Raw genomic sequence first — 26,479 nt, 5'->3', positions numbered from 1 at the left:
CTGTAAAGTTAGAGCAACAAAAACAGATTCTATTCTTTCTGGCAAGAAGAGAAGGAGTCTGAACTGGTAACAGGCGCAGAACTGTGGACCCCAATGTTTTATAGTAGATGCCAGCATGCACAGTGACACTGTTGCAGGGTGTCTCCTATTGCCACAGTCCAGGGTTATCTTTTTCGCTGTTTTCCCCCATCTGGATATTTCTGTGCATTTTCATTTTGATTTCTGTTGTCTCCCAGCACTAAGTACTGGAAATGTTATTCTGCTATTCAAATATTAGGAATTGCTGTGACAAAAGGATAAAAAAATAGTATTGGAGGATTAAAAACATGAATTATGAAAGAATATGATTCTTTCATAATACTCCTTCATAATTATGGAAGAATAGTATTCTTTCCTAATTCATGTTGAGCCCTTATTTATTTTATCTTATTATTATTATTATTATTATTATTATTATTATTATTATTATTTGGAGCAGTATGGCATATTTTTAAGGACACAGTGCTAGGACTCAAAGGCCATGTCTATTCCCGGACCACAAGATTACAGTTTACAAAGTGAACATTAACAGCGAGGTGTGCCTGGTCCTATAGTTCTCAGACTTTCGTTACACAGAGTCCCTACTGGTCCTGCTCACTTTGCCTGAACACCCAAGGCCCTTCTTCCCAGAACCCTTTGAAGGGACCAGTATTTGTCAAAGGAAACAATATTTGTTGTATAAATGTAGGAAACTCTTGTAATTAAAAACCGAACAAAGGTTAATCTATTTTTTAAGGAATTGGTCAGATGGAATACTTCAGCTGCTGCTGCAGTTTTCCCAGTAAGAACACTTGTTAGAGGAAAAGGCACTGAATTATATATTTGTTATGTGTTACAAAGAAAGATGAAAGAAGTAGGGAAGGGAAGCATGGCTATTAATGGTTAAGTAATATGTGCTTAGACTTGGGACAGGAAGAAAACTGACTTCAGATTTGTATGTGAGTAAATCAGAGGGTGGTATGGAATGCCTGTCTCTAAGAATAGGCAGTGATTGCCAAGATGAGGGAGCGATCAGAAATTAGATATTTTAAAATTTTTATTTATTTATTTATTTACTTGAGAGAAAAAGGGCAAGCAAGTAGGGGAGGAGTAGGAGGAGAGAGACAAGCAGACTCCGCCCTGATCAAGGAGCCTGACTCGGGCTCAATCTAATGGCGTTGAGTGAACCATAATCAAGAGTCAGACGCTTAACCGACTGAGCCACTCAGGTGACCCTAAGACATTTTTTAAAAGTATTGAAATACAGTTGAGATACAGTGCTTCTGAAGAACCTAATGAAAAATGAGGCAAGTTAAAAAATAAAAACACAAGAAAAATGAACCCAAAAAGGAGATCTATTTGATAGTGTATACGTTTTCATTTATGGATTGTGTCAGTTGACGTTGTTGTTGTGATCATAGGAAAATCCTATGAAGAGTACGCTTGGAATGAAGAGTGGGCAGGGTATCGACTGTGCCTTCTCATTTAATTCACCACCATGCCAAGAAGCTTTATTCCAGAAGTCAAATTTGCTCTTGGATGTACATTGTAATTTCTGGAGTAATATTTATTTATTTATTTATTTATTTATTTATTTATTTATTTATTTTTAGGAATTTTTTTTTTTAGTCATTTAAAATTTTTACAAATCAGATTCTTCCTGTCTTTTCTGTCAAGAATGATGCTACATTGGTAATTATGTAAAATTTCCAAGTTAATGGATTTCATTATTAGACAAACTGATCAGATATCATGACTGTACATTATACTCAATGGCACAAATTCATAATTTTGAGTACCATTTTAATCTTGCTTTTTCTTGTCAACTGATTTGAATCATATACATTTGGATGTCTGACAGCCAGTGTACTCTGTATTTAATGATTAAACATTCTTGAGATGTTATGATAATCCATAATTCATTTGAAAGTAGTGAAAAGACTACTTTACGTTTACCCTAATGATTGGATATTAAAAATATGACTAGTGTTATACCATGGGATACAAAGCTAACCATGTTAACATAGAACTTGACAATAATTATGGATTTTTCATTTTTTATTCCTCATGTTGGCCTACATTTTTTTTCTTGGAATGCTCTGGTATGTTTGATCAGATTTCAAGTGAAATATGGTTGACTCTTGAACAACGTGGGGGTTAGGCCACCAACCACCCAAGCAGTCAAAAATCTACATATAACTTTTTACTACCCCAAAACATAACTACTAATAGCCTACTGTTGACTAGAAGCCATACTGATAGCATAAACAGTTGATTTAAACATATTTTATGTTTTAGGTAACATATGTTATATATATTATATACTGTTTTCTGACAATAAAGTAAGCTAGAGAAAGATGTTATTAAAAAGTCATAAGGAAGAGAAAATAAATTTATAGTACTATATTTATCAAAACAAATCCATGTATGAGTGGACCCATGCAATTTAAACCAATGTAGTTCAAGGGTCGGCTACATATTTTAAATAAAATTAAATACCTGAGAATTTTCCTACTAATTTTTTCTTCCTAGCTTATAATGGGAACAGCATTAACCTATGCTTGAAAATTTCTTATGGGTTAGCCTTCAGAATATTAATAACTCCTATACTTTAGTTTCCTTTAACTAGAATTGGGTTCCTTCAAGTCAATACATAATTATTCATTTTAAATAATCAAAAAGTAGTAAATTTTTATCCAAGTAAAGTCTTGTATTTAAAATAAATGAATTCGGGGCTCTTCTACTTACAGGATATACTGTAGAGAATTTCCTTCAGGTAGAGCCAAAATAAGACAATAGTCTCTACTTCATAGATTGTTGTTATAAAAAAAAAACAGGTTGTTATAGCTTCAGGTGAAATAGCTAATGTTAGCTCTTTGATTTTTAAATAGACCTTCCCTGACATCTGGAATGAAAACATTAGCTGGGGATAATGCGTTGTGGACTGGTGATACTCCTAGGTTGTTATTAAATCCCAAACACAGATGTATGTCATTGTACCTAATGAAGGTTCTATGTTTCATGTGAGTGTTGCTATCCCTATTTCTCATATTAAAATACCTGATTTAGGGGCACGTGGGTGGCTCAGTCCGTTAAGCATCTGCCTTTGGCTCGGGTCATGATCCTGGGTTCTGAGATGGAGCCCCAAATCAGGTTCCCTGTTTCTCTGGGAGCCTGCTTCTCCCTCTCCCTCCTCTGCCTGTCACTCCCTCTTTTGTGTTCTATGTCAAATAAATAAAATATTTAATAAATAAAATAATAAAATAAAATAAAATAAATAAAATAAAATAAAATAAAATAAAATAAAATAAAATAAAATAAAATACCTGATTTGACCCCACAAAGTAAGCATAGCAAATACTGGCACATGCTATTCACCTCTTGCTCATTATTTCCATTTCTTATTTTGCAGTTAGGAATCAGTGACTTGTTGAATACACATGGTTTGTTTATCAGCCTGGAGAGTGATGAAACTTTCCATTCTAATTTTTCTTATCCAACTTACATGTACTCATTTTTTCCTTTAAAAATAGCAGAAACTGGGGACTTCTATATTCTGTTTTATGATATTATGGCTAATTTTGAGAAATAAAAATTATCTTCATTCAGAATATGGAAATCTAAGGAGGCCCTCAATTATTCACCTCTTGATGTGTGTATTAAAAATGTTTGGGATGCCTGGGTCGCTCAGTGGTTGAGCCTCTGCCTTTGGCTCAGAGCGTGATCCTGGAGTCCCAGGATCAAGTCCTGCATCAGGCTCCCTGCATGGAGCCTGCTTCTCCCTCTGCCCATGTCTCTGCCTCTCTCTCTCTCTCTGTGTCTCTCATTAATAAATAAATAAAATTTTTAAAAATAAATAAAAATAAAAATGTTCTCTGAGGGGCAACTGGGTGGCTCAGTTGATTAAGTGTCCGACTCTTGATTTAGGCTCAGGTAATGATCTCAGGGTTGTATGCTCAGTGGAGTGTCTGCTCTGAGGATTCTTTCTTCCTCTATGTCCCGCTTGGTGGTCTTGTGCTCTCTCTATCTCTCTAAAATAAAAATAAATAAATCTTTAAAAAAATAATGTGCTATAATAATAACTACAGGGTAATGAATACCTGTTATGGTCTTGTCATACTGATAGAAATTTTATATTCATATTTCCAAATATTAAAGCAACCCTGCAGATGTTAATTTTTTTCATCTTTATCATGTTTGTTTTATAATCATGATTTCCTAGTCCTTATTCAGTTGATACAATTTGGGAAAATAAATACTCCCTTCCCTTTTTATTGCGTATTTTTGAGGGGGTAGGAGGAAAGAAATGTTAGAGAATAGGCAAAGGATATAGGGAGCAGAAGGATGAAGTTGAAGAGAGACTCAGTGAATGTTTATATGAACCCTGCTGTAAGCAGTTTCAACCACGAAAATAAAAGGTGACAACATGACTGTTTTCTTCTCTCATGGACTTAGAATGTATGAAACAATAAGGACCATGATCAGCATATATTAATTATATAGCATCATGGTATATGTTTCCATGGCATGATGTGTATATTCTTTATTTCTTACTTTTTAAGTTCCATAGATGACATTCATGAGGCACTTTGAACACATTATTCAGCAAATATTAATTTGAGCAAAGAAACCAATTTTGCCTGGAGGAAAGCACCATTAGCTGCTCTGTGAAGGTCCTCCTTTCAAGTAACACTTAATTCTATACTTGGGGCTTCATATCCAAGGAAATTCTTGAAGGACATTCCTCCCTCAGTTGGGCTTAATAACTTATCTGCGACACCAGATGCAGATAAAATAAAGATTGCATCTTGGTTAAAGGTTTGTCAATGGAAGCCCCTTGCAGATATAGCAAATATCTTGTCCAGATGGTAATTGTAGAGGACCTGTTCTCTTTCAGCCTTTTTCTTCCCCCATTTCCTCTCAAGGTCTTTATCCCAATGCTCTGGTTCTCCGTGAGTGAGTGTAAGGCTAAGGTTAATATTTTAAAGGAAGGGAATTGTGACTAAGGAAGGTTAAGTAACTTAACTAAGCTCTACAGCTTATTACTATTAGGTGACAGAAGTGGAATTCAAGTCAAATTCTGTCTGAATCTAGAGCCCTGTCTCCATTTAATAAGTCACATTGTTTAGAGTGTTATGTAGTTGCCCTTCATATGAAAGATATCCTATGGTTTTCATGAATCAAGCATAACTTAATATCTGACACTGAAGTTTGCACATTTTTCAGAATATGTCTCTCTTTGATTTAGAAAATATGTGAACATAAGGCCCTTCCTTCAATAGACTGAGACCATGTAGGAGCTCTTTAAAACTGAAAGGGAATTCTTCAAGTCAATGAGAATATAAAGTGGAACTTTTTTGATTAGATCTTTGATGTTTTCAGAAGAGTCATGTCATTGTGTCCTGGAGCCATGCTGGCCATTAGAAGAGCCCAGGAGAGCCTCAAGAGCACAGGAATTCTTGTTAAATTTTTCAAAACTCCTTTTCAGTAAGAATAGTTTCACTGTGGAAACGGAAAGATTTTAAGTAAATTCCCTCAATCTTGAATTTTTATTTATTTTTTTAAAGATTTTATTTATTTGTTCAGAGAGAGAGAGAGAGAGAGAGAGAGGGAGAGAGGCAGAGACCTAGGCAGAGGGAGAAGCAGGCTTCATGCAGGGAGCCCGATGTGTGACTCGATACTGGGACTCTGGGATCACGCCCTGAGCCAAAGGCAGACGCTCAACCGCTGAGCCACCCAGGCGTCCCTAATCTTGAATTTTTAAATTTCCTGTGTTTAATCCTAGGGAAAAAAAAACATGGTAGAAATTAAAATCTCTGTGTTTTATATTGATGATACAAAACTTATGGTTACAATATTGTCCTGAAAAGGACTGTGTATGATATAATCATCATGCTTATCTGACCAGGGTGATGTTGGTATTAGGTGTGTGAAGTAACCTCTTTTGAGACAGGAAAATGAAGTATATAGAGATAGACTTGGGGGAGGGTGGCTGGTGAGATGGGAATAGCTGATGCAGAAGATGATAGAAATTGTTTGCCTGACACTTATCTGTGAAAATAAGTATGAATCCAAGTGTAGAAAAATCAAACACATCATGGATCTTTACATATATTCCCATATCATATAGAGTGCCTACTGTTTGCTAGGCAGTGTGCAATAGGCACATAGATGAATGACTATTCTGTTCCTGACTTGCTGATGCCTAAAATGGGGAACAGCTATGTAACCAAATTGTTGAAATATCCAATGACTCCTGTTATAAAAATAAGGATAGAGTTGGGTCTACTCATTCATGACTGCTTAGATTAGAGAAGGCTTTGCCAAGGAAGTAATGTATGAGCAAAATTTGAAAGATGGAATAGATTTACTATTTTTTTTTGGGGGGGGGGCTCTTGAGAAGATAATGAACCACTAAGGGCCACTGTTTCCTTCCATGAAGTAACCAAGTATGAGACTTTTCTTTGGGATGAAAGGGCGGGGCGGGGGAGGGCAGGGAATAGGTATATGCTGTCTGTAAAAGCCATATTTAACTGATGCAAAGGATGAAAATAAAGTGATAGAAAAATATCTATCAGACAAATGTTAACTAAAAGAAAATCTGTTACACGAAACAGTCCTGAAATAGGAAAAGTTCCTTAACCATGGGATGTCTGATAAACTTAGTGATATGGCTAATTGCAAATGTTTGCACTTTAGTTATATACCATTGCTATAAATATTTTTGATCAGTCAAAAAATAAGTGTTGGGTGCTTGCTATTTCTTAAATATGGTAGTTGGCATCCAATTAGATCGTTTATGAAGTCAGAATATAATTTCAATATAAAAAATGTTGTTCCTATTTTCAGTGGCAAGCATTCTGGCATTCTTTTGATTTAACTTGGTGATAGGTATTGGTTTGCTGTGGTAAATATCAGCTTGATCTTTGTGGCAAGAAATGACATTTCTGGGCTGATTTTTTGATGTCTGCTATACTTATATTAGCATACGGAAATCAGTCCCATCCCAGCTCTTAAATACGGTGTTCATCCAGGTGCTACAAAGCACTATTGATTTTTGGTGATCAGAATCCCATTTATTTATAAGATGATAAATATTAAGGTGTGGCTACATAAGAAGGACACTTACTTTGTAGAATAATACAAGATTAGATTTTTGAGTCCTACCAAATAGTGAAGATCAGAATGCTCATTTTACTTAACTGAAATTCTTTCAGAATTTTGATTTTCATAGCCCTGTAGCCAAAAATAATGCTTTGTCTTGAAACTAAGATTTCAGGGGCACATGGGTGGCTCCTGGGATCAAGCCTCGAATCAGGCTCCCTGCCCAGTAAGAAACCTGCTTCTCCCTCTCCCTCTGCTCTTCCCCCACCTCACTCTCTCTCTCTCTCTCTCTCTCTCTGTTAAATAAAAAATAAATAAATCTTAAAAAAAATAAATTAAGATTTCTATTATAAAGAGTCCCTGGTCTCATAAATACATATACATAGTTTAGTAACCATAGGCTAGGTTAGTCAAGGTTGGTTTGTATTTCATAGTTGATGCTGTTTAAAAGAAAATTATATCTGATTACCAGCATGAACCAGTACTTTCCATTTTAAGCAAAAGGGAGATTTCTTGTTGGTGTATACTAATATTTCCATTCAGGAATATTGGTACATAAACTAATATGAAATAGTTTTTCTATGTGAAATATTTTCAGAGTACCATTATACAAAGTGTAAAAAATACTATGTTGTATGTTTCTCAGGTGACTTTTGCAGAGAGAGAAGATTGAGTCTGAAGCCATATTTCTTTCAGAACTTTGAGTCAGAATGGTATAATCAATGGAATTTACCAATTAAAAATAGAACATGTGGACACGAGCTGATGCAGTTTATAACCAGGCTTTTCTAGAAACTCTGCCATCATTGCAGTTACTAGATCCAGTACTATAAAGTAGTCTCTACAAATGCATTTTTATATTAATTTCTTCATGCTCATATCTTTAAAATACTCTAAAAGAAAGATACTGAATACTCTGCTCAAATTGTACTATATTCTGATGATTACATTACGGAATCCACGTGAGATAATTTTTGCTACATTCTGATGTCTGAGCTTTTTCACTGGTTATTCTGTCCACAAGGCAAGAAAAATAAATGCAAAAAGTGAAAGTGCAATTACATTTCACTTGATTTCAACAAAAAATAACTTTTTCAGAAATGCATCTAGCGTTTTAAAATTGTGATTTATTTTTGATTTGAAGTTAATTATTAGTTATTAAATAATTTTAATAAGATACTATGGTAATATGAATAACAATGAAATATTACATGTAGAATATTATGCTATACTACTTTCTCCTCCTGGATGGGCTGCTCAGAGCTCTGCAGAGAGGTACTGATGTGCAACTGGCAAATACTCAGAAAAATAGAACCTAGAACAGCATGGCTCAGTGAAGAAGAGCAGTGCATACATCCCTGTCATCTTAAGTGTACAATGCTGGTCTCATTTGCCAGCGAAGAGATTCTTTTCGGGGCAGTCCTCCTTTTTATACCTTGAATATTCATGGTTTTCATCAGTCTCTTATGTTATTTAATGGTTTTCAGTTTGAAAAATTGTTCTCTAGTAATACTGGCTAGTTTAAAATTAAGCCCACAAAAGATACTTTATCCATTTACATTTTTAGCCATCTAATCATTGCTTTGGAAAGGTTGATCTTATCTACTGATTCTCACACTTTGTTGTGTGTCAGAATCAGCTGGAGCTTAATAAAATACAGATTCCGCCCAGAGATTGTGATTCAGTAGTTCTGGGATAGAGCCTAATAAATTGCATGTCTACCAAGTTCCCAGGTGACCCTGATGCTCTGTACTCCCTTAGAAATAGCCTAAATCATGGATCAACCCATCCCATGTGAAAGGAAAAGTTAAATTATTATCAATCAAATCAAGGTCAACAATTACAGAGTTTTTGTTGATATTGTTTTGTTTTTGTATAAAAGTCTCCCTGGAATTTCATTGCTGATGTGTTTTCTCAAACCCATTACCTGCCCTTGGCTCCAGACAAGGTTTCCTTATCAGAAGACCACTTGGTAACCAATTAGGTTGTTTCGGTAGAGAGGAATCACTTGTAAATTAAATATCCACTGTTTAATAAGAATTGGCCATGTTCCTCCAAGAGACAGAAAATTCAGATAAATAAGTTCCTTGAATTTGAAATAAAAAGGAGTACACTGTACTCTATTTTTCCTGTTCCTTGGCAAATATGTGTAACTTTATTGCTGTGACAATAGTTAGAGACGGGAGGATGGGAGAAGCAACATGAGTGAATCAGGGAACTAGTGAGGAGTTCCAGGTATTGATGAGTAATTTGTAGTTTTCCAATAAAGTACAATTAATATTTTAGGCAAACAACTTTTAAAATCTTAGTGCATCTAGATTCTGGAATCATAGGATTTGGTATTGCATGAAAAATGGTACTGTGTTTGATTACAGATGAGCAGAGGGTACCTTCTTGTTTTAGCATAAATCAGGTTACTCTACCTTCTTTGCTTCTTTCCAGTGGATCTGTAGTCATCACCTAAGACTGATTTGAGAAAAGGTCATTGTGAGCTAGGGGTCTGAGGATATTTCTGGAAATATTTTGATGCCATATAGGTAGATTTTTTTTTTTTAGGTAGATTTTTTAATACACCTCTTTGTTTTGCCTTTACGTTTGCATAAAAAGAATTGGAGTTATCATAATTACTTTTGAATGACATTTTGGTATCCCTCATGTGTTTATCACTAGTTTCGCATATTTTCTTTAAAACCAGTCAGAAACAGGGGATCCCTGGGTGGCTCAGCGGTTTGGCGCCTGCCTTTGGCCCAGGGCGTGATCCTGGAATCCCAGGATCGAATCCCACATCGGGCTCCCGGTGCATGGAGCCTGCTTCTCCCTCTGCCTGTGTCTCTGCCTCTCTCTCTCTCACTGTGTGCCTATCATAAATAAATTTAAAAAAAAAAAAAAATAAGACTGATTTGAGAAAAGGTCATTGTGAGCTAGGGGTCTGAGGATATTTCTGGAAATATTTTGATGCCATATAGGTAGATTTTTTTTTTTTTTTAGGTAGATTTTTTAATACACCTCTTTGTTTTGCCTATACGTTTGCATAAAAAGAATTGGAGTTATCATAATTACTTTTGAATGACATTTTGGTATCCCTCATGTGTTTATCACTAGTTTCGCATATTTTCTTTAAAACCAGTCAGAAACAGGGGATCCCTGGGTGGCTCAGCGGTTTGGCGCCTGCCTTTGGCCCAGGGCGTGATCCTGGAATCCCAGGATCGAGTCCCACGTCGGGCTCCCGGCATGGAGCCTGTTTCTCCCTCTATCTGTGTCTCTGCCTCTCTCTCTATGTCTGTCATGAATAAATAAATAAAATCTTAAAAAAAAAACACTCAGAAACTATTAGACAATGGTTTCATTTTTCATCAGTAGATAATATTACAGTTTATTGGATGAATGTAAAATGATTTTAAGATCAATTTTTAGATCAACATTTTCATTAAATTGAATTAACATTTATTATATTGAGATTTTTTTTAAATGCCTGTTTACTCTAGCCTGGCATTTGTTACAGTTTTTATAATATAGAACTTAATATCTTTTTTTTCCAAGTCAGTAAAACTAGTTATTTATAAATGCCCAAAAAGAAACTTAGTGACATTTTTTATAACATTTATTATATTGAGATTTTTTTTAAATGCCTGTTTACTCTAGCCTGGCATTTGTTACAGTTTTTATAATATAGAACTTAATATCTTTTTTTTCCAAGTCAGTAAAACTAGTTATTTATAAATGCCCAAAAAGAAACTTAGTGACATTTTTTTACATTGTTGAGATCATGTGAGAAGAATTATACAGCAGTCTTAATGTTTAAGTTGTTGTTAATAGAACCATGATAATCAATATACTTGGTGGTGATTTTAATGATAGTTATTTTTCCTCTGAGAAGCAAGTGATACCTATTTTATGATAAGTGTCCAAAGTCTTCTCACTCTAAACTATCTTTTCCTTGTTAAGAGCTGAAAGACAAGACTGCTACTGGAGGGGGTGTGTGTGTGTGTGGAAACACTGAAAGAATGCAGGGATGAAATGTAAATAAATCTCAAGTAGAGTAACTTGGTCAACATGAAGAAGACACATTACACTATTTTATGTGAAATGCCTTTTCCTGGAACCTCTGAGAAATGGGATAATAATGAACTCTTTCGGGGTTTTTTATTTTTTTGTGATGATAAAAGCTGGGAGGCTATTTTTCTTAATTACAGTTTGAGGGTATAATTTAACTTTAAAATGAGAAAGATGTATATTATGTCATTAGTGGGATTGTGTTATCACTGTTACATGTTTATCACTAGTTTTGCATATTCTGTTCAAAACCACTCTGAAACTTTTGGTGGTTCCATTTTTCATCATTAGATCATGTTAAAATTTATTCCAAATATCTGAGATAATTATTTACATCATTTTAGTGAGGGACAGGATGGCAGACTCGAGAATGTGATGGGAAGCCTGCTGCATTAGAGACCACCTGCCAGAGATGAAGCAAGTCTCCTTAGTCAGAATTTCATTAACTAGTGTTTTCCTAGCTTGAGTAACCTTCAACACACCTTTTCTACTTTCTTTGTATGTAAAATAGGGAGCTTGTTTGTCCTAAATGAGTGGATTTCAACTATTTTCTCCTTAGTATAAGAAGCTGTTATTCAAAAGAACTCTTCCACATTCCGGTATAAACAAATAAAAATGAGGTTGCCCTGGTTTAGGGGAAGAGCTCTTTCTGAAGAACACTGTGAGTCAACTCCCAGGTCCCAAGGCATCCTGAGGGGCAGAGAGTTTGAACACCATTGTAGCAAACTCTTAATTTCCTTCTAGGTCTACAATGCTATTATGCTCAGTTCCATCATCCCTAAGCTAAGTTGCCACCACAATCTTTCCATCTCTTGAGTTTTATATACTGATTTCTTAACTGAGTGAAAGTTTAGTTGCAATATCAAATGGAATTAAATATTTTTTTGAATGACAGAAACATAAGATTTTCTTTTTTAACATAAGTCACACGCAATTTGGAATAATTCCTTTTTAAAAAATCTTGGGGCCTGCCTTTGGCCCAGGGCCTGATCCTGGAGACCCGGGATCGAGTCCCACATCAGGCTCCCTGTATGGAGACTGCTTCTCCAACTGCCTGTGTCTCTGCCTCTCTCTCTGTGTCTCTCTCTGTGTCTTTCATGAATAAATAAAATCTTTAAAAATAAATAATCGGAGACGGACAAACATTATATGGTCTCTTTCATTTGGGGAATAATAGTGAAAGGGAATAGAAGGGAAGGGAGAAGAAATGGGTAGGAAATATCAGAAAGGGAGACAGAACATGAAGACCCCTAGCTCTGGGAAATGAACTAGAGGTGGTGGAAGGGGAGGAGGGTGGGGGGTGGGGGTGAATGGGTGACGGGCACTGAGGGGGGCACTTGACGGGATGAACACTGGGTGTTATTCTGTATGTTGGCAAATTGAACACCAATAAAAAATAAATTTATTATTAAAAAATAAATAAATAAATGATCTTATAACTTATTGGTCTGAAAATAATTTTTCAAGAGGTAGAAGTTAATCTATGAAACAAGGAAGATTCCGTGCCACTTTCTTCAGCAGTGAGTTATCTGCCTAATGACTTAGATGCTTCCTCCTTTCCACCAAAACTACATCTCCTTGTTCTGTTTTCCCTGCCCCGCACTCTGGGTTGACCAAGATCCTTCCTCCATCTGATTGTTCTGGGAACCTTGAAACATTCCGCTTTTTCCCTTTCCTTCTCTGTTGCTACTAATATGTTAAGAATTACATTTTCCTTGCTGATCTAGTTTAGAAAAGTGAGAAGAGGTCTCAGGACTAGTGGATTATCACTTTTGGGCGTGCCCTTGGGAGTGGCTAGATGCTACAATCCAGTTAGTGATGCAGAATTTATTTCTCATATAGAAATGATGTTAAAAGTGTACACCAGAGACTATATCATGTTTAGCATTATATATAGTACAGTTCTTTTGCTCTACAGGTGAATTTCACAGTGTGAGTTGGCTGGGAGCCTATCAACTATTATGAATGCTATTTCTATAGCAAAATGGGGTCTCTGTTTCAGGTAGAGATGAATGCAGAATATTCCTAGTTGGGGACTGACCATGTTTATTGGTTGATCGACAGGTGCATCTATTCAGTGGTTCTGCATCCATCCATTAGACAGCATCAACACTTTCTTTTCCTTTTTTTTTCCCACATTGAATTTATCCCGAGAGGCTGAAATAGAGGTAACATTTTCAGATCTGAGCTGTTTTCTTTTTAATTTGATATAATAGAAACTGGATGCAATAAAATTGATAGGTGGTAGTAAGATGATCACATTAGGATTTGTGAAATGGACATTTCATAAATAGCAAGTAAAAAATCAAACTAGTTCTTCATAAACATTTTATTCTGGGGTGTGCTTGTTTTCTCAAACTACCTCTACTAAATCTCCTGTCAGTCTTGAAACTAGAAGGCAGAAAAGCTTCTAGTGCTACAGCCAACTGCAGTGTAGCCAGAGAAACAGGCAACAAAAATAGAACACCAGGATTGCTGTGCGTGGGTGAGGCAGAAACCACATTATGAGCAAAAGCTTCCAGTATTATTTTAGAACCAATACAGAGCTCTGCACTTCTCTCCTCTCTCTTCCAAAAACACATACTATAAAAATAAAATGAAATTAAATGTATGTGCATTTGCCCTCTTAGAATTATGATTCTTAATTTTTTTTTGCCTTCCTTTCTTTGGAGGCGAATCGCCAGTATGGAAATACAGTGTGTAAAAAGCAAGCTGAGAGGGAGGAAAGAGTTAATTGCTTTTAAGGCCCTGCAATAGAGAATTATGGTTTGAAAGATAGAGGCTGGACAGCTGGGTTTGCTGGGGTATTTTTAAATGCATTAATGCAGGCTCCAATCACTCGGCCATGCTTGACCTATTTTTGGCTCAGGCCGACCATTGTTCTATTTCTGTGCCTGTGGGCCCTGCCGTTGTTGATTCATATGCAAATGGATTATCACTAGCTTTAGCCAACTTGAGCTGAGAGAGACCAGAGAGGGGGAAGAGACATACACAAACAGATAGAAGGGCATCGGCCGAAGCCACTTGCAGGATTGGGGCTTCTTGCCACGAAACTCTAGCAGCCCGGAGAACTATAAGCCAGGTTTAATTGGTTTCTTTTTCTTGTGGGTAGAGTTAATATTTTTCTACTTACTCTGACAAAGCAATAACCCCGAAGCACATTACTGTTTCCCACCTGCTTTTAGTTTCCGGGATCACCTAAACTCCAGAGAGCCATAGCATCCCCACGGTCCTTTCTGCTCTGTACACAGGTTGGTAACATAGGAAAAGTGTCCAGATCTTTTTAAAAAAGTGTATGTCCACCTTAACAGAAAGGAAATCATTGTTGAAGTTGGTCGGCTGCTGCCTCTCCTCCGGGAGGAGGGAGGACCAGGGAGGGTAGCTCCTGGGGCCCGTGCACTGAGCCGCGATGAATCTTTCATGGAGCTGAAGTAAGAGTGATTGGAATATGCTGCAGACAATTTACGAGAGTGACTCGTGTTTTTCCTCAGATGGGGTGGCTGGACGAGAGCAGCTCTTGGCTCAGCAGAGAATGCACAGTATGATCAGCTCAGGTAAGATCCTCTTCCATAACTGAGACATTTTATGTGTGAAAGGAGGCTGACTTGGGAAATGCAGCTAAGAAAAAGCACCTCTCAAGGATTTGCTGCTTTTTGATGTTGATGTTGCTATTTTCTTGGTGCGTCTGTAGGGTTTAACTTAGATCCCTGCCATTACCGTTTTTTGTGCATATTCAGTGTTTAGGGACGACAGCTTCTGAATGAAATCTCAAAGCTTCTGATGAAGGATGGGACTGAGATAAGTGAAATGTAGTTGGGGGTGCTTTGCCTTACTATGCAACTAGAAGAAGGAGATCTGTACTGATTGCAAGCTATTCTAATGGGACTTTAAAAATCAGGTAAGTTCATACTGGAGCTTCAGTTTAAATTGCAGCCTGCAATAGCCCGATGATTTTATATTTATGGTGTGCATCCAGAAGCACATCTATTTATAGACCTACCTTCTGAAATGTGTTTGTTAAGAGTTGCAAAGGTAGTTTTAATGTGGCTTTTTCTCATCAGCCCAAAATGAAACTATTTAGGATGGAAGAAAAATTATTATTAGCAGATGGTTATTTTAATTTTCTTTAAAAACATTTGCAGAGTCTAGCATTGTCAGGCAGATGGATGGCATAACACACACATAAAGGTGTTACATGCAGGTGCAACCCTTAAGAGAATAACATTACCGGATTCTAGTTTCTCAGCGTCTGTACTTGTGCCTTCAAGGCGATGTGCTGAGGAGATCAAGCTTGTCAGCTTGATCAATTTCTGTTTGTGAAAAGAGCAGACTCTCCGGGCAATATCACTTAGTTGTAATCGTTGCTCCTCACATTTAATCCTACAGCCGGTTCCTAAAGCTTGGGGGCTTTTTATTTCCGTCCTCTTCGGAACACTTCCGCCTGAATTGGCTTAAACTTCTCCCTTACATCTCCTAAGTTCCTATGTGGGCTTAATCGGAATTCTAGATCACCATGTAGATTCCCATGAAAAGAATGTACCATCGAGCAGCGTTTACTTGGTAGAGCTAGATGTGAAAGGAAATATTCCACAGGTTGGCACGATGTCAGTTTCAGTGCTCAACATCTTCCCATTGACAGATCTATGTCTGAACCAAGGTTTTTTTTTTTTTTTTTTTTTTTTTTTTTAAAAAAAAAACCTCCGTCAGTTGTGATGATTTTCAGATACTTCTCTTGACCCGATCTTTTTCATGGACTCAAAATAAGAGATCAAGTTTGTGTAATTTGATATGTTTACATTTACGTGACAGGAATTATATTAATTAGTAGTGTCTGCTTATCTGAAATAAAAGTACTAGAATTTTAATATGGTTTATTACCTTCTATTATCTTTGTGGCTGTAAAGTTGACAAGAGCTTGGGGAAGGGTCAGCTGGTGTGTCTCACATGGAACTGGTCACTTAATTTAGCATTTTGTTTTCTACAGATGAATTGACTTTTAAAAAATAACTATTTTAGGTATCTTTTCAGTACTACACTTATTTTTTCAGTCCTTACCTCTGTGTTACAAGTTTAATGTTTCTTTAACATGGTTGAAACAAAGCTGTGCCTTTTAAGCAGCCACAGGCTGCTGACATGGAATCTCTTGCCACAGGCTACAGGTGTTTGCAAGCCTCACTGTTTTCAGTGTGTTTGATAATCGCATGTAACTTTATTCCGTTTTTCAGTTGAGATTGTCATTTTCCTGATGTTAAAGCAATAATATTTTCAAGCAGCGAAGTGCTTGAGACTGTCCATGCTATTGTCAGTTCTACAGGAAGGGAAGCATCCTTTAAGCACTAACTAGTACATGAAAAGTGATGTAGATTGACATCAACTCCCAAACCTGTCTGGTATAAATAAGGAAACTCCAGGTTCTGTTTATTTTTAAAATTTGAAACATACAATAATTTGCATCTGTGCTACCATGTTGTGTAACTTTTGGCTTTGTTTAGTATAATGTGGCCTTAAATTCCTCTAGTCTTTATTATATACTTCCTCTGAGGTACTGACTCTCAAATTTGGAGTCCTCAAGAATATTTTACAAAATACTCATGCCTTGGTCACACCCCCAGAATTTCTGATTTAATTGGTATGTGAACTAGCCTAATATTTGAATTTTTTAAAATCTTATGATCAAACCTCAGGTGCAGTGAACTGTGAGAATCACAGATGTAGAGATAGGAGGAAGTGATGGTGATCCTAGTAACCCATTTCAGTAGGATTTTCCTTTAAATTAATTGTTAAATTTGGGGTGTGTTTGTCTTAATTTATCTATAAATTTCATTCCACTCCCTTTTGGCCCAGGGCATGGATGTGATTGATATGCATAGGAATGGTTGGAGTCTTTGGATCTGAAAGAGAGATCTGGTAGCCACGCAGAATAGTGGAGAAAACACTGTTGTAAGAGTCAAGAGCTCAGTGTTCTAGCAAGAGCTCTGCTACTAGCCAGTTGTGTAACTGGTTACTCATCTGTAAACTAAACAATATTGATGTCCTCTTGTTTATCTCTTGGCATTCTTATGAGGTTCAAATGTAACAACGTTATTAAAGTGCAACTCACTGTTATTATAACTATTTATAGTGAATGAACCTGAGTTTCTGGCTCTTCAATACCATGCTCTGTCTTGCTAAACAAGCTAGATAGATGAATCTGATTGTATGTCACTTGGAACAATGGTGTTTTGTTTTGATAGTAAGTTCTCTTTAGTTATCTGATACATCGGCTTCTGTTTTAGTTATCCTGGTCTGGGAAGAACTAGTCCTTTCCATGTGCAAATTTTGACTATAAATCAGAGTAGTGTGTGTGTGTGTGTGTGTGTGTACGCGCACACACATGTACGTGTGTCCTGTAAAATGTCTCATTACATAATAATCAAAGGCAAAAAATTTGCAGAATACGTAATTGAACAGTGAAACCCCAATAGCAGATTCCTTGGAATTAATTGTTTTAAAAAGCTTTGTTTTATTGTTAGCTATTGCTTTGAGGTTCCCATTTGCTATTTTAGTTAAACTGGATACTATGCATTAATAAAGATGATTTTCTTCAGAGATCTTTATATACTGTTGAATTGCAAGTATTTAATATGGTTCCATTTTTCCCTAATATTGACTCAGCTAGGCAAGACATTTTAGGTAGAACTAGGTTCTGGAATATAGTCTGCTTATGTGTTTTTAGTTAAAAAATTCATTAATATTGAATCTTGGAATTCATTATGAGTGACACATTTTGCTAGGTCAGTCTCTACCTTTGTGGCTTGTGTGGGCCAATAGAAGTGATAACTGTGGTAGAAACTGAAGCATGTACAAATATTGACTCAGGTCACTTAGCAGTAGCTGGCACAATTTGGGGTGTTCTCCTGTTGCCAGGCATGTTGCCTAACATGTTGGACAGCAGAGCTGTCCAGACAATATTGGAACTATTACTATAAAAGAATTTCCTAGAGTTTATACAGCATTAATGTAAAATACATTTAAAATAAGGAAAACTCATATTTTTTCTATGTATTCTTATTTTAGGGTATAAAAGAAAAGGATGTAAATCTAAATCCTGAATTTCTTTTATGGAAAACATATCTTCACCCTTTCAGAATCTTTTTTTTTTTTTTTCCTTTGGTGTGCATTGTTGAGGGGAAAGGAACATTTTAGATTCAGTAGCCATTTATGTCTACTTGGAAAGCAGAATCTAATTATGAAAATGTAAGTCTGTGAAATGCTCCTGTCATGTCAAGAATCACTTCTGGTATTTCCCATAATTACTGTTTTGCTGTTCTCTAACTCAAGTTATCTTCACTTACAAGGCTGTTATCAATTTGAATATCTGATAGGTAGTGATCAAAAAGCTATTTATAAATAGGCCCATTGAGGCTGGGGATAAGAATGAGTATTTTCTATTTCTGTGGATGACACCAGTGGAATAATTGTTATGTCCATTAAGCAAGAAAATTCAATAATATCCCTTAGAAGACTAAAATAAGCCCAAATTCTGAATATAAAAATGAGGATTTTGATTTTGAAGATGAGAAATTTCAAAATGTACTATATAGTTTCTCACCACTGATAGATAATGAAGTGATTCTAAAATGGCATAAGCTGGCAAACACTCCCCCTACACACACACACACACACACGTCAGCATTAAAAGAGTACAGAAAATGATATGATCTAACATATTTCAGAAACTAATAGTCAAGGGAAAAATGGAGGGTATGGGTTTTTGATCCAAACAGGGAACCCTCACAGGGCCTGCATCCCAGGCCTCCTTAGAATTTTACTGTCAAGATGACAACTTCCTGAAAATTCTAACATTCTTAAATCTGAAGAGAAGCAAACTGAGTTGATATCCTCAGCTTTTGTTGTTGTTGTTTCTCGTGAGTGAGAAGTAGTAGAAATGATTCTGGAAAAGAAACTAGTGAACTGGAGGACGGTGAACAAACACTGCCTCTCTGGAGAAATGAAGGTGTCAGAGCAACACTCTAATTTGGGAAAATGATCCACAGTTTTTTTGTTTTTTGTTTTTTTTCCAACGGAATATCCTTCTCCAACTAATCTTAGATGTTCCACCAAGAAGAAATCATCAATTTACTGAAGCCATGGAATAGTCTAATAATTGTTTCTCACAAATAGAACTCCTTAAAGAAGTAAATTCCACAAAACAAGAGCTCAAAGATGATATGATAACACAATAACATGAGGGGAAAAGAATATTTTATATCTAGGGAAACAAGTTGGAAATGAAAAAAACATGATAATTATAAATCAAGAATACTCATTAGAAAGAGCAGGAAGCAGAACAGATACCAGTGAAACTCTTTACCAACAAAAGGGAAAGGTTTAAGATCATCATAGGGAATGAAAAAAGGAAAATCGATACAAGCAATTGGATGGAAGTCAACTAATAAGAAAGACAAAGACAGGATAACAAAGAAATTTTTTGTATCTCTGAAGTTGATATTCTAAAGCATTGAAACAAAATTTTGTGAAAAGATGAAACATTGTTTCATTGGAAAAGAAAAATATAAATCTGTAGATCGAAAGGCACCTCGTCTTGCTGCAAATGCTCATCACAGAGTCATATCCTAACTGGGCTATTGATTTTCAAATAATAATTTTTTAGGGGTTCAGGCAGGGGTTCAAGCAAAGATCTGTGGTTGGGGGAAGGTGGGGATAAGGGGGAATGTATGGGATTCAAGAAAGCTTATCAAGCATATCCAACATTTGGGATGCCTGAGTGGCTCAGTGGTTGAGCACCTACCTTTGGTTCAGATCGTGACCCCCGGGGTCCTGGGATCGAGTCCCACATCGGGCTCCCCACAGGGAGCCTGCTTCTCCCTCTGCCTTTGTCTCTGACTCTCTCTTTGTGTCTCTCATGAATAGATAAATACAATCTTTTTTATAAAAAAAAAAGATATCCAACATTTAATGACAGAAGATAGTGAAAAAAAATCTTTGAAGTTCAAAAAGAAGTGTAACCCAATGTTCCATCCAGGCAAGATCTGTTACAATAGAGAAAATAGGTAAGCAAGTCAGAAGTTCCCAAACATGAACTAGACTGCTTGACAATGAAGCCCACACAATGAAGACGAATGTAAAAGCAAAAATGGAAATAGAAAAGTAACAAAGCATAGTAAGATGAACGGGGCAAGCAAGGAATCTACTTAAATAAATATGAAATTGTGGTTACAGGACAGAAATTTTATAAAGTAGGATGATATTCAGAAACAACCAATAATGAGGCATTAGAGATAGGTGAGATGAAGGGATGTGTGAAAGTGATGATATTTTCTTTCTGAGCAAGGACAGACTCCCTGCTGCTTAAAATAAGAACACAGAGGTTTTTGTTTTGTTGTTGTTGTTTTTTTTTAAGAGACTCTGAACACTGATTCTTTAAATAATTTATTTAACCCTAGAAAGATCTTTTTTTGGAAATGTTACCTAATAATGGGAAGGAAGCATTTAGAATGTTTACGGTCCATTCAGTTCCAGTTTTTTAAATTCTGTTAAAATTATTTAAATTTAATGTTTTTTAAAGAAAAATAACATACCTTTTTATAAAGGTATATTTTGTTTATCTATCCATCTCCCAGAAGAATTAATACATAGATGGAAGGAACTCAGGGGAAGTTGTGTGTGTGTGGTGGTAGTACCGTTGTGAGGGGGGAGGCTCTTGTTTTCATCAGCATGCTTTTTCGCCTTGTATGACTTTTTACAATATGCCCATATTTTCTATGAAGTATGTCTTACACACCCCCACACAAAGTTATTGTGCCAAACTCCTAATGGTGTTTAATTGTAAGTAGCAGGTAAATTAGATCGTCTTCTGCTGCAGGTAACAGAAAATCCTACTTAAAGTGACAAACAACAAGGACATTTCTCAGTGAAATAACAGGGTAGTTGGCAGCACCTGGCAGTCAATAATGGCAACAGTATTCAGGTCTCTCAAACTGCTCCCTTCTGTTGGCTTTAGAGTTGGTGTCATCATAGGTCTGTTTCTTCCAGAAGGCACGAGTTGACGTGTCTATTTATGCATGACAAAGTCTGGAGACATAGGAAAGATACTTTGCTTCCTTGGATGTTTTCTTTAGGAAGTTGTACCCAAAATTTCTCCAGCAAATCATCCTTCATAATTTATTGGCCAGAATAGCAGCAACTACCCACACATTAGCCAGTCACACAAAAGAATGGGACTGCCATGATAGCTCCGTAGGGTCATACTAAGCCTAGGAAGGTGAATGTTTTTATTAGGAAGAAGAAAGGTAAAGAAGAATGCCTATTAGCTAGGTACCAGCAGTGTTTGCTACAGTGTGTATGTTGGTGACTGGAATTTTTTTTAGAAGATTTTATTTATTTGAGAGGGAAGAGGAGAGGAGAGAGGGGAAGCAGAAATGGAGGAGAGGGGCAGAGAGAGAGGGAGAAGCAGTCTCCCCATTGAGCAGCCTTCCCCCGCCCCGCCCCATGCAGGGCTGGATCCCAAGATCCAGAGATCATGACCTGAGCTGAAGGCAGATGCATAACCAACTGAGCCACCCAGGCACCCTCCTTTGTAATTTTCTTTAGTTTGTATTCCTTAAAATATAAATAATTAAATGAAGGAGGTAGACCATGTAATTTCTTTCAGTTAAATCGTGAGTATTCCTTTATTTTCATGAAGATATACATCATTTTAACACTGATAATTTTTTTTACTAGTATTGAATAGAAAGCCTTTCTTAGTACTATCTATTGTTAGAAGGAACCCTAAAAAGACTAGTTATGGAAGAATACTAGATCTCTGTGAGGTTGTAAATCATTTTGTAGAAAAGAGGAAAGCCAACACCATAGATGAGTGTATTACAGGCATTTATTATAAATTTGAGTAAAATATGCTTTTAATATTTAATATTTAATATTGGCATTGAAGGATGCAGAAAATATTAAGGGAAACTTATCTAATGTATAAACTTTTCAGTACACTGAAGGAGGATTATTTTTAAAATATTCAAAATGCAGTTTCTTTGCCAGTATGTTGTTATAATTATTACATTTTCAGAGTAATGAACAATTTTAACAATCTGGAATAGTAACTGCATTTTAACAATTTTTTTCTGAATTGGATTACTTTGAAAACAATTTAATTGGAATAAAGGCCCATGAAAAAATGACTTTAAAAATAAGCTTTCTGTAGATGAAATTCAAAGATATTTTGGCATGTGCTTCAAATCAGAGTGGCAGTGCTGTGGTCTGTCCCATTCTTGAAAGGAAAATGATGTACCAGTGTTTGGCTTGGATGCATGATGTCCTTACTGTGGGCAGTTTTCCCTTTTCTCATTTTGGGAGATTGACAATCAGGAGATGAAGGGATGAGAAAATACCTTGTATCTACAAGTTCCATTCTCACCACTAAGTCACTTTCACAAAACAAATTTAATTTAAGTGAATTTTTGCAAGACTAAACGACCTACACTTTAAGTGTAATCAGAGAACATTATATTTAGGATTTCTCTATGATGCTATGGTTTATGAATACAAAACTAAGTAATTCTTATGTTTTAGAAGAGTATCAGTTCTGTTTGTTATTTTAATGTAAAATTTTCCATAGTAAAATAAGTGATAGGCCTTTTATAGTGCTTTTTAAAATACCCAATAATTAAATCCATTGAAAACTACATTTAAGGAAGAAGGAAATTCACCAAACCACAGAGTGTAACTAATCATTTACTTATGATTAAACTTTTTGCATGTTGATAACTTTGGAAATACCCCAGAACTTCATTTTTTTTTTTTTTTTACTTCTTCCCGTCATGGCCTACCACTTATATTGAAACATTTAATTTATAATTTATATTCAGTATTGACACAATTGTAGCCCTGCAGATGTCTTTTTCAATTTTTTGAGGTAAGTTTTGGTCAATGTGTAAGGCATGACATAAATCCACATTGGGTTAAAATAGTTTTGCTTTTTTTTTTTTTAGTTTTAAAATTAAAAACAAAATGAAACGAAAATTTCACTGAATTTCCATTAAATTACATTGTAGCCTGGGAGTTCTTTCATTAATAAAAACATGTTTACACAGAAAGTTTTTATGAAACCACATGTAGGGTGAACTAGAAAAGCTCTTTAGGAATTGAACATGATTTAAATTTTACTCTTGATGGTACCTTTAAAAAAGTTTTATTTTATTTATTTATTTCTTAAAATATTTTATTTATTTAATCATAGAGATGCAGAGAGAGAGAGAGGCAGAGACACAGGCAGAGAGAGAAGCAGGCTCCATGCAGAGAGCCCGAAAAAGTTTTAATTTAAATTCCAGTTAGTTAACATACAGTGTAGCAGTGGTTTCAAGTGTGCAATTTAGTGATTCCATACTTAAATACAACACCCAGTAATCATCATGACAAGTGCACTCCTTCATCCCCGTCACCTATTTAACCCATCCCTGCTCTCCTCCCTTCTGGTAACAACTGTTCTCTATAGTTAAAAGTCTGTTCTTTTTTTTTTTTTTTTTTAAGATTTTTTATTTGTTTATGACAGACAGAGAGAGAGAGAGAGGCAGAGACACAGGCAGAGGGAGAAGCAGGCGCCATGCAGGGAGCCCGACGTGGGACTCGATCCTGGGTCTCCAGGATCACACGCCGGGCCAAAAGCGGCGCTAAACCTTTGGGCCACCAGGGCTGCCCTAAAAGTCTGTTCTTTGGTTTGCCCCCACCTTTCCCTCCCTGTGCTTTTTGAATCTGCTTACAAACAAAATTCAGTTGTGTATTTGGAATGCACGATTTTGTGTCAGGAAGCAGTCATTTTAGATTTAAAAATATCCTAATCAGTTATCATTTTATGGTTTTTCTGTCTTGTTCCACTCCGATCTAATTGTTTAGTCCCAGTTTAGGTCAGTGGTTGAAGCCATATGTTTTCATCACTTTATATCACTGTCATTTTTCTTACTGACATAATAAGCTAATGTTTCAGAAGCTTTTTCTGTATGAGGCATTGTTTTACCATTTAATCCTTCCCTCAATTTAAAGAGATCTGTAGTAGTTAACAGTAGTATTCATATTTTGCAGAGATGGAAACAGTTTCAGAGGAATTTACTGATGGTGATCATGGCTAGGAACTGGCAGGGTCAGATGTGAACTTGGTTTGTTTACCATGTCTCTGTCCCTATTTACCATGTCTCTGACTCCTTTTCTCAAAGAGAAGAATATTTTTCTGGGACGCCCAGGGGGCTCAGCAGTTGAGCTCCTGCTTTTGGCCCAGGGCATGATCTTGGAGTCCCAGGATCGAGTCACACAACGAGCTCCCTGCATGAAGCCTGCTTCTCTCTCTGCCTGTGCCTGTGCCTCTCTCTCTCTCTCTCTCTCTCTCTGTCTCTCATGAACAAGTAAATATAGATATCTGTGTCTCTCATGAATAAATAAATAAAATCTTAAAAAAAAAGAAAAAGAATACTATTTTGCATAAGAGAATGTGTTTCAATTCTGGTGCTGAAAGTATAGAATCATCTATATTTATAGGTAAATGTCTAGGCATACTTCTTAATCCTCAAAGGTTTAAGGCACAAATAGACAACTATGTTGAAAGGCATGGTGGAGGAGCTTTACTTCATGTTCCCAGGGCTTGATATTGAAATTGGAGGAAGTTAACACTATCCAGGGCTGAGAGAGTCAGGGCAACCTCCAAAGTTCTGTGAGCCTTGATGATGACGCAGTGTAATGAGCATACACGATGGACAGAACCAATATCCCCAATGCATTTGGCATGTTTGCCAGTGCTCACAGTACATCTTATAAGTCATAAAGCTAAGGTTTGCACCAATCGAGAAGAGCACGTTATTACTAATGTAATTTAGCAGAAAAACGTTTTTGGGTTTCTTTTTTCCCCAAATGTTAGCCCGATGGGGTTCAGTGTGTTTTTTGACCAAAATATTAGGATTATACTCATCACATTAGTCCTTGCCTAGAAATGGGGTGGGGGGAGTCAATAAAGTCTGTTACTCAAATCCTGATCTCAACATGCTATGTCACATTCTTATGCTGAAAGAATAATCTAGCTAACAAAATTTTACTCCATTTTGAATATATATTGGTTCAATTTGGGTCCAATTTGGACATTTTAGGGGAAAACTGGATGGTAATATTTGTCTGTACCAACAGGATATTACATTTTATTTTAAGTTAAATTTTTGCCTTAAAGTCACCAGTTAGGTACTAATGCAACTAACTATTCAAGAGCCAACTTCTTGGCTTCCATCAACTAATTTTTATAATCTTATTGGCTATGGGAATCTTCAGCCATCTTTATGGAATACGCTGTGGAGGAATTATTGATTGTCATGTTAATGACCAACATAATTTACTGCCTTCCAGGGGAAAGAAGCTTTCAGGAGATCGTTAAATGCATTAAAATTTGCAGATGCCCACATGTCTGTGGCTCTCTGGCAGGCTGACTCCTTTGGGTCAGTTATTCTTAGCCTCGGTATTTCTATCTTATGGCATCGCAGGTCTAAGATTAGCTTGTTAGGCGTTATCATGCCATCTGAGTTACCTCCTAATATAACTCTACACTGGAATGATTATTTATAGAAAGAGCATTCTGTCATTTTTGTGTTATTTCTAGTAGTTTAAATAAAGAAGAATAACATACAAGTGAAACCACAGATTCCTTCCTGCTGCCAAAACAACATGATAACTGTCTTCTTAAGGGGCAATAATGTTTAAATGTGTGCTTAGGGTGATTGCAGAATTCTTTTTATCTCTGCCACCTTGACAGAAAAGGGAGGACTTCGGGTATTGATGTATAATGCTTGTAGAAAGGCAAAGAAGCAGCCTTGATGCTTTCTGTCACAGAGCATGGAAGACTCTGGTTGATGATAACAACAAGAGACATACAGGGTTTATTTTTAGAAACAGACATTGCTAAGCTCTCTGTTTGGTGTTAATATGGCTCATAAACAGGGCTCCTTGTTGTTGACCCTTCCAGGGAAAATGGCATTTTACACACACACACACACACACACACACACACACACTTTTTTTCATTTTTCAAGAATGACTATTATTAAGAATGTAATTAGAACTTTTGAAAGCTAAGGAATCTAAATTCTATGATATTCCTCCGAAAGATACACAGTACTTTTTAAAATTCCATTAAGACTGGGTCTAAGGGATGGTAGATGAAAAGCAATCCAATGTTATAAATACAGTGAATATATAGGTTGGCTATAAGGTGCAGAAAAATAGGCAAATTTACATCACAAATGACTCTTAATAAATTACAATATCAGCAAAATAATAT

General features: G+C 36.2%; 1 protein-coding gene across 32 annotated transcripts in view; it reads left to right on the top strand.

The window, feature by feature from the left end:
• The window catches only part of HDAC9 (histone deacetylase 9), a 1,013,161-nt gene that overhangs the window by 471,841 nt on the left and 514,841 nt on the right, over nt 1-26,479 (top strand). For 26 of the 32 annotated variants that reach the window (XM_077856623.1, XM_077856624.1, XM_077856625.1 and 23 more), the window contains one exon: nt 14,667-14,729. In XM_077856623.1, coding sequence (XP_077712749.1) covers nt 14,667-14,729 — 63 coding nt within the window. Of the gene's footprint in view, nt 1-13,912; nt 14,258-14,360; nt 14,427-14,666; nt 14,730-14,912; nt 15,074-26,479 lie in introns of those variants that run through there. The other 6 variants (XM_077856636.1, XM_077856638.1, XM_077856637.1 and 3 more) reach the window with 6 other exon arrangements.

The sequence above is a fragment of the Canis aureus genome, chromosome 18 (genome assembly GCF_053574225.1).
Source record: "Canis aureus isolate CA01 chromosome 18, VMU_Caureus_v.1.0, whole genome shotgun sequence".
NCBI classification, from domain to species: Eukaryota; Metazoa; Chordata; class Mammalia; order Carnivora; family Canidae; genus Canis; species Canis aureus.
This window is presented reverse-complemented; position numbering and strand designations above follow the sequence as displayed.